General features: G+C 44.9%; 2 protein-coding genes across 2 annotated transcripts; both read right to left on the bottom strand.

The window, feature by feature from the left end:
• Positions 1–246: 246 nt before the first annotated feature.
• On the bottom strand, positions 247–13,981 carry LOC128302664 (ATP-binding cassette sub-family G member 5). Its single transcript, XM_053039564.1, has 9 exons — positions 13,975–13,981; positions 12,212–12,273; positions 11,785–12,084; positions 11,406–11,704; positions 11,194–11,337; positions 1,295–1,462; positions 1,017–1,228; positions 613–943; positions 247–547 (listed from the first exon to the last, which is right to left on the bottom strand). Exons 1-9 carry the CDS (start codon positions 13,979–13,981, stop codon positions 247–249), a joined length of 1,824 nt encoding a protein of 607 aa, XP_052895524.1.
• Positions 1,574–7,203, bottom strand: LOC128302567 (uncharacterized). The gene is made up of 2 exons (XM_053039456.1): positions 5,992–7,203; positions 1,574–3,715 (listed from the first exon to the last, which is right to left on the bottom strand). The coding sequence occupies exons 1-2, from the start codon at positions 6,271–6,273 to the stop codon at positions 1,649–1,651; spliced, it is 2,349 nt and encodes a 782-aa protein (XP_052895416.1). The 5' UTR covers positions 6,274–7,203; the 3' UTR covers positions 1,574–1,648.
• Positions 13,982–14,464: the final 483 nt, after the last annotated feature.

Genomic DNA, 14,464 nt, shown 5'->3' with positions numbered 1-14,464 from the left:
TGCTGTACAAAGAAAGATAGAAAGATTTACTAAATTAATCTTCCTTTGCTAATAATTGTTAACAGCTTCTTTAATAAAAATGGATCATTCATTTATTTCGTTTACTTCATAAAAGAATCTGATTTATTTTAAATCCAATGTTACGGGCATACAAATTGTTAAAGGTAAACTTATGCTAAATAAAATACCATTTCAGGGATGTTCTTTAAAAACGCAAATTACACATAAAGCTACACATCCTTCTTCCTACTCACGGAACTTCCGTCGCACGAACCGAGGCATCGGTAGCAAATACAGGATCATGTTAAATGCACACAAACCGAGCGCGAACGCAATACTGGCGGCAATATCGGTCGTTTCCTGCGGATTGGCACGTCCCAGCCGTTCCATTAGAAAATCAGCCGGCTGCGGACACACGATCCCGTTGGCCGGTGTACAGTTCATTTTGCGACCCAAAAAGGTGGCGGTGTGAAGCAGGGAGCTGGCATACTTTGTGTGAACACCCTTGGCGTTATCCTGCAACCAGGTGGGTAGTCCTTTGGTGGATCTAGGGAAGGAGAATACAAAATATGACAAAAGAATCGACGGAGATATGGAGCGTCCGCTTGGTACCTGATAGTGCCACTAGCGAGCGTCAGGCAGATGATCAGTATGTAAGACGTAGCAATGGCAGCATTCAGCTGTGACTTCATGACAAGCAAAAACATAACGCATAGCTGCTCTGCAAGCATGAAACTGGTCCATAAAGCCACCAGCAGATAAGTGAACGTCATTCCATCGGGATTGGCCGGATCAAGAACGAGCGGGTAAAGAACGCAAGCAGCAACAGCCGATGAGATGAAAGAAAACGGTATCGACACGGTATTGTAAGCGATCAGCATCGTTGCACCCGTATAAAGTCCTTCCGCATATTCCTGACAGAAACGCTTTCTCCATGGGGGAACTAAAGGAGACAAAAATGTGGAATATTTAATATCATTGGAACCTTCAAACAAGCCCACAAATTTTTCACTTACACAGTGCAATAGTTGCCCAGATACCGACGCCATAGCTCAATGCAAGCACACTCATAATTAGACCTCCCTTGCTAAAGAATCCGTGGGCATCATCGCCAGTTTGGCCGTAGAATAGCCACAGCAATCCCATCGTGGCCGGCAAAGCAAGAAGACGTAGAAACAGGGCCTTCATACCAGCATATCCGCAGGAGAAGGTTGCCGCCAATAAACGTCTAAAACAACAGCGTAAATTAGTGTTCAATAGTCAAAGTTTTCCCACGATAAAATCTATTACTCACAGATAAAGGATTCCCCATACTTTCAGTTCACCTGGTTTCCCGTAGGCTAGAGGTATCTTGCCACTGCCGATCGGATTGATTGGTGCTTCCGGGATAGGAGTTTCACGAGCAAATCGTTCCACCAATGCCTCAATCTGCTGACTTGATTCTAAGAACCGATCTCGGGATCTAAAACAGATGGAAGGAATGCAATCGAATGTAGCAATAGTAACCTCAAGAACCCTGAAATATGCACTACTTCGGATGTGAATGCATCGCTCCATTGCAAGAGGAACAAGATTAAAAATTAATAAATATAAACTTTATTCTTTCATCTTGATCACTCTCAAGATCTCAGACCACAGCAGTGCCCGCTCAAGGACTGCTCACATTCTGATGGAGATACATCACCATATCCAGCTCGCGATCGCTTAACGCAAGCCGCCGCTTCTGCAGGTCACGCTGTCCGGTCTGACCGAACAGCTGCCTCATCTCATCACAGGCCGCAGGAATGTTTAGTATACGCCGGCACAAGCGCTTCAGCAGCGGGAACGCCGTTTCATTTCGCCAGTACGACATTATGTCGACCGCACTTTCCAGCTTCACGTCCACGTACTGCTGTATCTCGTCGTCCACCACATCGTCACATTCGAGCTTCAGCGATGCGTCCATAAACTCGTAGAACCGCAACTCGGACGGTGGAAGTGAACTGCGCCGTTTGCGGACCCCGTGCGAACCGTACTGGCCCCGCTTGACCCGCTCAATGCCTTCGAGATCGGCGTGCAGGTGTTGCTTTACCTTGGCCAACGTTTCGTCTCGCTCGTCGTCGGCCAGAAAGCGTAGACCCTTGAACTTCGGGTCCAGAAATACCGCTATCCGATGGTAGTCGTGCAGGGGGAAATGTGTTCGCAGTTGTCCCAGGAGGGTTTCCTTCAGTAAACGGACCTCCTCCTCATCTTCTGGCTCGGAACGGAAGCTAAGCTCGAGTTTTTTGCGCCACAGAACAACCTCACTGATGGTGACGCCCGTGTCAGAGGCGAGACCTCGGATCGGTTCCCGGAATGGCTCGAGAAAGCGCTGAAGTACGGCAAGCTCTGGTGGCACAGTCTCATCCTCGTCCTCGTTCGCTGAGCTTAGCATGAAACGCTCCAGGTAACGGCCACTATCGCACTGGAACATCTCCAGCACACGCTTCATGATGCTCCAAAGCATCGTCACTGCACACGGTATCAGCTCGTACTGTTCGCGCTGATTGCGCAGGTGTTTCTCCGTTTCGGTACAATCTTCCGCTTCCAGCGGACCACCGTACACTAGCTTTATCGGATCGGAGAAGGACCGTGCCAGACTGTCCTCGATAATACGCTGCAGGTGTTCAACATACGCAACCTCCTGTCCGGTCACATCGAGTGTCTTCACGTGCAGTGGTCGGAAGTAATAGTCGGACGCGACCGTATAGGCGTTGATGGCTACGTAACTACGGCGTTCGTGCTCGTGCCGAAACAGACTGAAGCTGAACGTGAGATCGCAGTCGGACAGCACCTTGTTGAGTTGGCCCTTTGCCTCGTGGTACATGGCGGGCAGTACGGTTTCGAGCAGTGCGTCACGGGAAGCTAGCAATCCTTCCGACTGCTGGCCGTAGAATGCACCGATGTTGACCAGCATCTGTGCGAGCGCCCGGAAGCTTGGCTGATCGAACAGATCCGCACTAACGATGTCTTTGTACAGTACGCATGCCTGCTGCCGGACCAACTCGTCCTTTACGCTCTGTGGCAGTGTGGTGCCACCACCGTACTTAACCATTTGAGGTGGAGTCGATACCGACGTCGTTGACGGTGGTGTTGGGGGCGGTTGGACCTTACCCACAATGGCAGCCGCCGATTTCGCCATCGGTGCCGGTTTACCCTGGGAAGTGTTCCAACTACTGGATACTTTCGGTTCAAGCTTCACCTCCACACCGGCCACTTTAATTTTGCAGCGGTGCCGGAGTAAGCTGCCCGTACCGGTACTGGCCTTATGCAGTACCAGCCAGCCACATTCGAGACATCGCACATAGTTTTGCTTGATGCCTTTGTAGTACATCGGCATATAGCGCTGCCAGGTGCTGTTGTTGTTGTGGTGCTTCCGGTACTCCAGCTCGGGATCTTTCTCGGCAATCATGCGTTCGAGTTGGTCCTTGGTCAGGAGGAGTGGATTATGCATCGCGGCAAGAGCACCGGATTTGAGCATCTGGTCCGTTAGCTGATAGGTAACCTTGCCCATCTGCAGACGCACGACGGCCGACTTTGCGGAATAGCCATCGGAGGTGAGCTTACGGAAGGATTTGTCCGCCTTGCCGGCACGTATTTCCACCTCCGGTTCGGGTGGAGGTGCCTCATCGTTCGGTGTGTCTTCAAGGACTTGAACCAAGGCGTGACCTTCCTCCAGTGATAATTCTGAATCAGCCTGCAAGAAAGAGTTTATTTTTAATAACAATATTACATATTTCCGTAACTTTTACACTAGTCAGGCGTTGTTGTAACACAACAAAATGGTTAGAACCGTTTTCCTTGGAACATTGTAAGAAACTCAAAAAACAATTTTAAGAAATGGGGGATTTCTCCTAAGATTTTTCTGTCAATACAGAATAATATAGAAGAAAAAAATCAACAAGTGGTTTGGTGAGATATTTTTTAGTCTCGAACAGTTACAAAACAAAAAAATTAACCGAGTGGGAGCCATTTTGAAGTGAAGAGAAAATGCACGAATGAAAAACAAACCAGAGAGCGAGAAAGAAACAGAAAGGTGAACAAACACGAACAAATGAAAAGGAAAACAGAACAGCGTGAAACTGCGAGTATCAAGAGCATGCCATGTTTGCCATGTTTTGTGTGCATGCGTGTGTGTGTGTGCGCATCCAAGTTGCCATCGGAACGTTGTTCGTCCCTGCGGCGATGGATGGAGATTGGGGGATGGGACACGAAAAGTCAAACCAGAAAGAGAACCAAGGAATAAAGATTCCAAAACGATTCTGTGGAAGTCAACAACACGACGGTTAGCACGAACGGAACGAAAAAATCCGTAGCAGCAGCTCGCCAGATCGTGATACGGGTGTGGAAGAAGAAACCGAAAGCAGCTAGAACAATGAGAAAAACGAGCAACAACATAAAAAAACCGGAACTCTCTGGAAAAGTCACAAAACGGCCAAACAATGCGGGAATCGTAGTAGGTTGTGTAATTTGCTGCAATGCTCGGGATATTGCGAACCTGCCAGTCGGTGGCTTCTCCAGAAGAAAGAATACAAGAACGAAGAGAAGGAAACATGTAGCATACTTTCACGACATCACAGCCAGACGATTCTGTGACCCAGCCAAGTAAACTTGAGCAGAAATAGAACGAGAAGACAAACATATCGCCAACAGACGTTCGAACGAGAGAGCGCGAAGAAACGCAATGGAAAAGTAAGCAAATCAGCAAAACAAACCGCGCACAACAACAAACCCGGCGTTTTTGCGTTAATTGGGTGGGGGTGGTGGGAGGAGTGAGGATTGCGCTTGGGGGTTGATTCTCACTACTCCCAACCCTTCGTTAAACGCGCATACTATGAAACCATGTTGCGAGCGCAAGCGTTTTGAGAGAGAGAGAGAGAAAGAGAGCATAACATTCGTACAGTGGCATGCAAAAGTTTATAACTCACAATAATTATTTTTAAATAAAAATATTCAAAAGAATACAAAATATTTGACAATTTTCCACAAACATATTTCTTAATGTGATTGAAGATCTTTTAGAAAAGGAAATTAAATAATAACGGAGCACTGAATAATTTTCCAGCACAATTGTAATTTATACTTGAATATTTTAAACATTACATGAAACATCGTTGGTTTCTAATTCGTTATTGTTTCTCCATCGAATTGTTACCTACTGTAAGGAGTTTTTTCACGCAACATTTATCTCCGAAGCCCAACAACAAAAAATCGCGTGAGCGCTTTATCTCGCATTCTGTTTGATATCGCTCTCTATCATTTGTGTGTTTTGATAGCCACAATGAGCTCATTAGATCGCCAAGCCAAATTTTGGAAGCAATATAATAAGAATTTAAGCAATTAAACCAACAATAAACTAGCGCAAAGAAGTTTCGTTAAGTCTAAATACTTCCCGACTGATGGAGCAACAAATGAGTATGATTTTTAAGTATTTTAATTTAATGGTTTGTATTAAATTGACGCATTAAACATATGATTCTATTGCCAACATTTTTTTAAAACAAATCGATTACCGGTGTATTTTGCAATTCTGCACAAACTCATTGGCCCAATGTGCACCCGCTTCGTTCACTGGAGCGCGCTGCTGCTACAGAACCGCACTTTGCCGGACATATTGCGTCTGTATTGCGCGTGAGTAGAGAAGCAAGAGAAGAAAAAAAAACAACACAAAACCCACGACGTGACAAACGCTGTGACAAAGCAGCGCAATAATAGCATTAACTGCCCATTTTGTTGCCCATGGAGGAGTCACACACAATCGCACCAACAGTGCCGAACGGCAACAACAAAATCTGTCGAGTCAGATGTGCACCAATGTAACCTACAAAGACATTTCTAAACAAACCACCTTAAAAGTGAGCAAATGTACCTCCACCTTTAATGCCTTCGAATCGAATCGTATTTCGCTGCACAAATTGGAAACGGTCGCCATTTTGTCTGTCACGAATATCACGCCGACGAGTGATGGCTTACCTGTATTTCCGGTTCCGGCAGCTCCTCCTTGATGTTGGCCAGCCCGACGGGCATGTAGAGCACTTGTGCCGGTTGTGCGGTGACGGCCGGTGGTGACGATGCCTCACAGGTGGACGCGGACGAACCGCTGGTGGAGGAAGAAATGGATGAGGGTGCGCTCGGTGAGTTGCTGCTCTCGCTGCCACTGCCACCCGTGCCCGTCGGGCTCATTGGGGAATCTTCCGGCGAGTCCCCGGTAAGGATGCTGCCGGCACCAAGCGTACCGACAACGGCGTCGTTCATCGTGTGAGATTAATTGCAGTTACGGTGGTTTGTTCACTTTTTTGGTGTACTTCACGGTGAAATTCTGTCACTCACTGTGACATTTGCCTGTTTTGTGTGTGCCTTTTTTGTTGTTTTCACTATCTTCCACGCGAAGTGTGTTCCTTCTCACGTGCACAGACGTACGCTTTGGAGGGTTTTCTTGTGTACAAAAACCACCCCTCAGTGAATTTGATGCCGTACGTGCAGCTCACGACATCACCACCGTACAATAGCACGCGCTGGTGGTTGCGCTGCCGTGCCGTGTCGTGTGTGCGTGAGATGACGCCATTATTTCGTGCTTTTTGCCACCGTGTAGCGCGTTACAAAAAGCACACCACCGATTCTGGTCTCACTCGCACACAGTGAAAATGTTGTTTTACAGTTTTCACGAAACGCACACACACCCCTTTAAACACGTTTGCACCCCCTTTCACGAATCGAAATAGAATGCAGCAGCCAGCCGGTGGTTGTTGTTGTTGTTGCTGCTGCTGCTTTTGTTCGTAGTTTGACGTTTCCTGATATGCAAGACTGGCGTCACGCAGCAGGCGGGCGAGTGCGTTTCATGCGTTTTGCTGCCGCTAGTAAGAAACGCGTTCTGCAACCCACACAGAAACATACAGAGCACAAAGCTCGTGTCACACAGTTGGACTTCCGCAGTTGCGTATTTGACACAGTACTAAATTAAACAAAAAGTGTCCATCTACCGGTTAACTCCACTGCAAGCGTACAGCAACAACCCAACAACAACAACAAAAAAACCCTTTCACGTTCAATTCAATGTTCTCACTCGCTCGTACACCTCCTTCGATTAATCGTTGCCTCTCGCTTGCCGTCCCTTTTGCGTGCACGTTCACCGCCAACTGTGTGACGCTGTAGGAAGATAACGCAGGGCCGTGGTTGCGTGCCGCTCTCGCAGGATTCCAGTGAACGATTGAAAGAATGCGAAGTCAGCGCATCCAGCCGGAGCCTCGAGTTGTGGTTGCGGTGCGTTCTTACTCTCTCTCTCTCTCTCTCTCTCTCGCACACTCACACAAACGCTCTCCCGGGGGGTTGTAAGAATCTCACAAATAGTACGCAACCGCTTTTTTGTTGTTCGTTGGTTGGTTGCTGCTGGCAAAAGGTGTACTTTAACTCACATACACCGCCGCGGTGGTGCCCGTTCCGTTCTGCGAAATCATCCACGGTTCAACATTCTATATTCACTCACGTTTCCCTCTTCCTCCTCCACCCCACTACCACATACGCAGACACACTGTTTGCCCACTGTCCAACGAGCGCCCGGCTGCGTCGTGTGTTGCGTGTTCGGATTCTCTGTTCCGTGTGGCCGCTCGGTTCGTTGGTCACGTTTTCCCATTACACACTGGTCCGTTCTGCACCACGTCCGTGTCCACACCGTGTACAACTTCCTTCCCAACCCCCTCGCCATCACTCGCTGCGTCCCTCCACCGGGGGTGGATTGTCCGGGTGTCACTTGTGTTGTGGTTCTTCCTTCCTTCGTTCCTTTCACATTGGCTTTCACGGGCGGGATTTTCAGCATCGTGGAAGCTACCTGTACCCCTGTTGGGCTGATGTTGAGTTTGGGTCTCAAGCTTCCAGGGTTGTAAGTGGGAACGTTTTTTTTTCCTCCGGTTCGGAACACCTTGCTAAGGGGTCTGTCTTGTAAAGTCCTCAGCATCACAAAGTATTCTAAGAGGAGGAACATGCTCTTGTGTGCAACAAATGAAGAAGACACGACTTTTATTGCTTCCTTCACATTTTATCGTAAAGTTGTTCAAGAAAAGTGCAAAAATCGCCTGTTTCGTACAATTACCATTAAAAGTCATTCTGTAAAACATTCTTTTAAACAAGATATTATAACAGTACAGTGTACATCATTATATACACTATTCCAAATATAATTAACGTCGAAAGTTAAATAATAATATACAACGTTTATTAAATCAACAAGAAACAAAAAAATTGAACAAATTATCAACTAGAAAGAAAGAAAGAAACTTAAAAATAATGCTAAATTAAACGCTCACACTGCGTGTATGTGTGGATGATCTTCACACAACCCAAGTTCAGGCGTCATTCCCGTCCATTCCAGCCAGATCCCAAAAGACGGTTTTTCATTTTCTTCCCCCCCCCAAAAAAAACCTCTCACAAACCACACCACATTCGTGATCGGACCTAACGATGGCGCATTTTGCCATTTTGCGTGACTGGCTCTTGTTTCCTTCTTCTTTATCCACCCTGTTCTTTCACCCCGTATCGACTGCACTCTCCTTCTCACCCCGCTGCACCTGTTCTTTGCGTTTGTTCTTTTCCATCTTTCCCTACTGCGTCTTCGCACCTTCGCAGCGCACGAATTGACCAACAACCCACCCTTCCCGACCCTCACGCGCATCAACGTGTTATCCTCACGTGGCTGCGTATGTGTGTGCGCACGCCTACGGTAGGGCTAGTGCAAACGCACGCAAAGTACCTAGAACGTTCAACTCTCCACTCGCAAGACGCACGCACATTGCTCTCGCGACATTTGTATGGTTCTCTTCACCTTGTTTTGTTTTACCACACCGGAGCCTTCGTACGTCACAAAACGCGGTCCGTGCACGCCAACCCTCACCAACACAGACGGAAATTCGCATGGTAGCACCCTCGCGAGAAAACTACCCCTTATGTGATGTTCCCGAGGGGTAGTTTCTTTTTCTCGTCCGTAACGTACGATTCCGGCACGGGAACCGAACTTAAGGTGAGTGTGAAAGAGAAGGAGCGTTTGTGCATTATTTTATCGTGAATCACAGCCACTACCGCTGCCACAAAGTACGCAGCCGAAACAATGACTTGGAAAAGGTTCGTGACGTTTTGAAATTTGCGAGTCGCTCTCATAAACACACGAAACAAACTCTTCTCAAAGGTACGTTCCCTGTTGGTACGATTCACTCGGAGGTACACGAAGAGTTGGAGGTCAGCCCTTTTTATGTACAACGTGACTTTCTGCACGTTTACGGTACACACTGCAAGCACTGCAATGTGCACATTTGTTTTTGTTTGTTTAATTTCTGACCGTTTCGTGGCACGGTGTCGTTTAATTCGTGCCGATCGTACTGTGAACGGTCGTGACTCAAGCACGACACGAAACGGAGAGTTATTGCCTATCGAGGGTGCCGTTAGGGTCATGATTGTGCCTGTATGTAACGGAATATTGCGATTGTTGGTACTATTTTACAATTGCTTAGCAGAAGTGGAAGTTTTGGTATCCCACTTGTGCAAAAGATTTATAAATTGGGGAATACGTGACTAAATAGTTAACGGAAACATTTTAAAATATTCTTATTTGGTTTGGTTTAATCTTGTTTGGTTTTTAATAATTCAGAATTCAAGATCAGTGCTCAGTGGGACGGGATCATGTACTTCTTCTGGAGAATATCCTTCCTATTTTTACCACGTAAATGGATGAACAGTCTTTAATGCGGAATGTTGTTTTAGATGAGATTCGATACACGACCATAGGTGCATAACCACGTCATGCACAATGACCACTGTGTGATTTTATTATTATTATTTTTATTGTATATTGTTTGCCGAAACGGCCAGGAAAAAAATGACTCATCATATTTGAATATTTGACTCATGATGGCATACTTATTTCTCAAGAGTATTTAAAATATGTTTCCTCTAAATGTGTACCTACATAATTTATCAAGATAAAGCAATAATTGAATAACAGGTAGATTTTTTATGTAAGTTTAAGCAAAGTAGAAAATATCGTCTCGGTTGATACAAAAAATCTGAAACCATACTTAATACTTAACGATACTTAATTTAAAATATCACAATAAAACAATTCTTCAACCAGATTTTACTGATTGAATGTTCTATAACATAAGTTGAATATAAGTAAAAGCGTAGATTGTTAAAATTATTATTCTAATTGTTGAAAAAAGATACATTATGGTAATTTTTTTTGGATTGTACAACCAGAACAACAACAACAAAATTAGACGAAAATAATTTTGTTTAAATCAATTAATAGAATCGAGAATGCATACATACTTCAGCCCTATTTACGCTTATCCGTAGGCTGACAATACGACATTATTTAAATAATGATTCACAATAATCAATCAACAGTATTAGAAAACTATGTTTCCGAAGACTTTTTTGTAAAAAAAGTTCTTCATGAAAAAACACATAAAACTCTACGTTCAAATCGAACGACGTCTAACTTGAGTGTTGATAAATAGTGTAATAATCTAAAAATTAAACGAAATACCTCTTCTTACGCTACTTCTTTTACCTTTTTTCTTTTTGCTATATGCAAAAAAAAGTGTCTATTGAGCTCTTCGTAATATTGACAGAATAGTTGTACAACATACTAAAAATAATATTCGTCCCATTATACATATTGACAGGTTTGTTTGACAGAATCTAAAAAATATATTGTGATTTATTACGATATAAGAGATTCAAATAGACTAGAGAGAGAAATTTACTCCAATTACTAGAGATTAAATGATTGAACAATACTGAACTGTTATTTTCTTCAAACGATCGTATCCTGCGTAATCTTTAGTTGGCATCTTTAGTTAAAGCGATCATCAAAACACGGCATCGCGTGATTGGAGAATTTACGAAATTGAGATTGGTATTTACAAAAAAAAATGTATAGCTTTTCGTTTTGTTTTGGGGACATACATTCCTCAAAACTTTGCGATGACAATTAATATTTTAATAGGTAGAGTGTTGGATAATATTATAAATAAAATAAAAAGAGTATAACAGAGTATAATTGATGCATTAAAGATTGCTTACATTATCGGCTCGAGTAAATTTCTCTCTGGTTATAATATTTTAAAACTCTAATGAGTGAATGCAATAATAAATGATAATGCTAATAGTATGAAAGGCACTTACCTTCGGTCTACTGTCGACAAACAAAGATAGTACATCAGGGGATTTTCCAACTGAGGACACGGGAAACCAATACCGTGGAAGTATTCCAGCATAGCTCTGGTGCCTCCGGAATACACCGCGCCTCCCAAACACAAAAACAATGCCCTAAAAAACCAAACAATAAATCAGTATGATGCATTCAAAATAACTTTTCCATATTTTCCACACCGTACCTATCCAAAAACGGGAACACATCCGATCGTGGTTTCTCGAGTGAGAGCAATATACCGCAGCCGGTTTTCTTGGCCGAGTTAGACAGAATGCTAATCAGCAGATAAGCGCTGAGCGGATCCAGCCCTTGCGTCGGTTCATCCAGCAGCAGCATCACGGGATCGCGCACCAGCTGGATGCCGATCGCGAGTCGACGCTTTTCACTGATGTTAAGATTTTCCACCTTCTTGTGCGAAACCTGCGACAGTGCAAGATCGGCAAGCACTTGACGCACTTTGGAGCTTTTCAAATAGCCTCCGAGCTGAAATGCAGCAATAGACATTTTTAAAATTAAATATATGCCTGTGTGTTAAAATCCATAAAACGCATTCATTTGCTTACGATGGTCGGTGTGTAGTGGAGCGTTTGTGAAACGGTTAGACCCGGGATGAAATCACAGGCATGCGTAACGTATCCGCACCGCTGCTGGAACAGTGACTTCGTTAGCGGTGCTCCGTTAAGCAGCACTTGCCCACGGGAAGAACCGTCCGACCGGCGTGCGATAACGTCCAGCAGGGCACGCTTTCCACTGCCCTTCGAACCGAGGATGGCCATCACCTCGCCGCTGTGCACGGTCAGATGCACTCCCTTCAGTACCAGCGCCGACTGTCCGCCACCATTGAAGCACCCGCCCGTATCAACCTAAAAATCAAAACAAACGACATCAACGCCTGCGCGCAAGAGACGAACCTTGAGTTGCACGGTGCCGCATCACACCGGAGCACGTTCACAGCAGGGAACTCACGGTCGAACCACGGTTTGTACGTACCTCGGTTGTGTGGTAGATGTTGTGCGCTTCAAGCACGTAATCGCTCCCGATCATGCTGCTAGCTGGGCGATCTTTCGTAGCAACGACAACAACAAGCGATGAACCCGAAGAAATGGAAAACAAAACCCGCCCGATCGGATGCCACTCGTGAGTGCCTTTTCGATGAAGTGGCACAAGCGCAACGAACAGCCACTGTGGCCAGCTGGAATGTACGGAAGGTGGCAACAGCAACAACCTCCACCGTCAACGTTGAAACTGAGACTGTAGACGCAGATGATCGTCGGTGTTTCGTCGGAGTGCGTTCGCTTTTCCAAGTGGGGGTAGATGAACAGTTGACCGAAAGGTTCCAACACACGCTAAGAAACGGACGCGTCCGGTATTGTTAGTGTATTGGTAATGTCACGAGATCATAGTATAGTAGGAGCCTAAAATAGAGATTTAAAGCATTATTACATCTTCCTTATTACAATTGTAAAAGAAAAGTCATATTATATTTATTTTAGCATTAGTGATTAACTTGCTTAACATGTATTTTACTTCATACAACTTTTTAAGCTATCCCTTATAATTTCAATTTTATCCATATCATCAGTTCTATCAACTTTCAACCAGTTTTTTTTAATCATCATCATAATATATTCATTCGTAGTTATATTTTCAATGTCTTACCATTATTTTATGTAGCTGTAAAATATTGCACACATTGCACAAATGTTTACTTTATCGTATTTGCCAATATTGCATCAAATAAATATTCATTTCGAATCGTGAAAATTGTACAAAGGGCAAAGCATAAAACACGTTCATGTGGCACCCTTGTTCACTAGGTGTCTTTGGCTAGCTGATCTGTTTGGTGATCTTTCTCTGTACACAATGTTTACCTTTCTGCCCACGGCGCGCTGTGGAACGAAACGCGTAGAATAAAACCCACACGAAGCCCACACCGGACGCAGCCGCGAACGTTCGATGTGTACGTGCGAGTCACGCACCGCACAGGGCACGATCGTGCTTTGGAGCCACCCGAATCAACATGGCGTCCCGCAGCAGGGTTAGTTGTAGTTTCGCTTTGCTGCCAGCAAGCCGCAGCAGCATCAAACGTCCAACGCGTACCTTACCCGTGAAGTGAGTGCTGCTGTTCTAAAGCCATTTCCGATTGATCGGAAAAAGCAACCCCTAAAAAAAAAAGACCGACTGAGTGGGATGTGGGAAAGAGTGGATTGTTTAGCGGAAATCTTCTTCTCTGCAATCAGTGAAAAAGCACTTCTTTCTGCGGAAAAGGGTTTTTTTTTGTATCAAAGTGAAGAAGCCTTCTTTAGTGAACACATGCATTCCGACCGATGACTGACGCCGTGTGATGCGCGTGTGTGCGTACGTGTATGTGGACGTTTAACATTAAAATGGAACAAACATCCAAATGTGTTGATTAAAATGCAAAACTCTGGGCGATTATGACACTGGGAGGATCGCGATCACTGGTTGATTTTGAAGGTTGCAGAGGTCAGCATCATTGTGGGCATTTATTGTCGTACCGCGTGTTTCCGCCAACGCCAATGGTGTTTATTCCGCATTCGCACAATGCGCTAGTTTTCCCTCACCGTGTGTCTTCAGCACTGTTATTGTTTGTTTATTATTGAGCGTGTTAGTGAGCCCATCAGAATATTCTATGATTCATTCGGTACAGCTGGTTGTAGGGCATGGGCATGCCGTTGCACAATTGCACAAACCGTTGCGGGCGGTTGGATGCATCGTTTAGCTTTCGCAACGCTTCATTCTTTTCCGTTTGTGTTCTAGCCGATTCGGACACACACACACACACACAAACAGTGCGCTTTGCAAGACGCGCTTAACGCTGCAGGAATGATTTATTTAGCTTAGAGTTAACATGGAGAGTATTAAGTTTAGAAATCAATAATCGCAAATTTAGCCACATGGCAACTGGTGATCGATCTTCTCAACCGGATGACAGGAAGATGAGATCATTTAAAAGGTTCTGATCTGGGAGAGTGTACAGAAGAGTGAGTGTGTGAGTGTTGGAAGAGAATAACGCGACATTATCGGGCGTTCTTCGTTCTTCGTGGCACATAAAGACAGGTTTTTTTTCGTACCGCGACATCGAAAAGAAAGATTTCAACGCGTGCAAAGGCGACGAGTAGGCAGGATTAATTCTCACTCGCTGTTTAGGAAGTTCAAAAGTATCGGGGTCGGCTTAAAATGGCATGAAATAAAATTCCAATCCAAACAGGTTATTTAAAC

The sequence above is a fragment of the Anopheles moucheti genome, chromosome 2, assembly GCF_943734755.1.
Source record: "Anopheles moucheti chromosome 2, idAnoMoucSN_F20_07, whole genome shotgun sequence".
Classification (NCBI taxonomy): domain Eukaryota; kingdom Metazoa; phylum Arthropoda; class Insecta; order Diptera; family Culicidae; genus Anopheles; species Anopheles moucheti.
This window is presented reverse-complemented; position numbering and strand designations above follow the sequence as displayed.

Excerpts from the sequence above, each read along its gene's own strand:
- LOC128302567 (XM_053039456.1), bottom strand. The coding sequence starts at position 6,273 with ATGAACGACGCCGTTGTCGGTACGCTTGGTGCCGGCAGCATCCTTACC. Across the intron at positions 3,716-5,991 it reads TGCCGGAACCGGAAATACAG|GCTGATTCAGAATTATCACT; the intron begins GTAAGCCATCAC and ends TCTTTCTTGCAG.
- LOC128302664 (XM_053039564.1), bottom strand. Across the intron at positions 1,229-1,294 it reads GTATGGGGAATCCTTTATCT|ACGTTTATTGGCGGCAACCT; the intron begins GTGAGTAATAGA and ends CTGTTGTTTTAG. Across the intron at positions 548-612 it reads CTCGCTAGTGGCACTATCAG|ATCCACCAAAGGACTACCCA; the intron begins GTACCAAGCGGA and ends CTCCTTCCCTAG.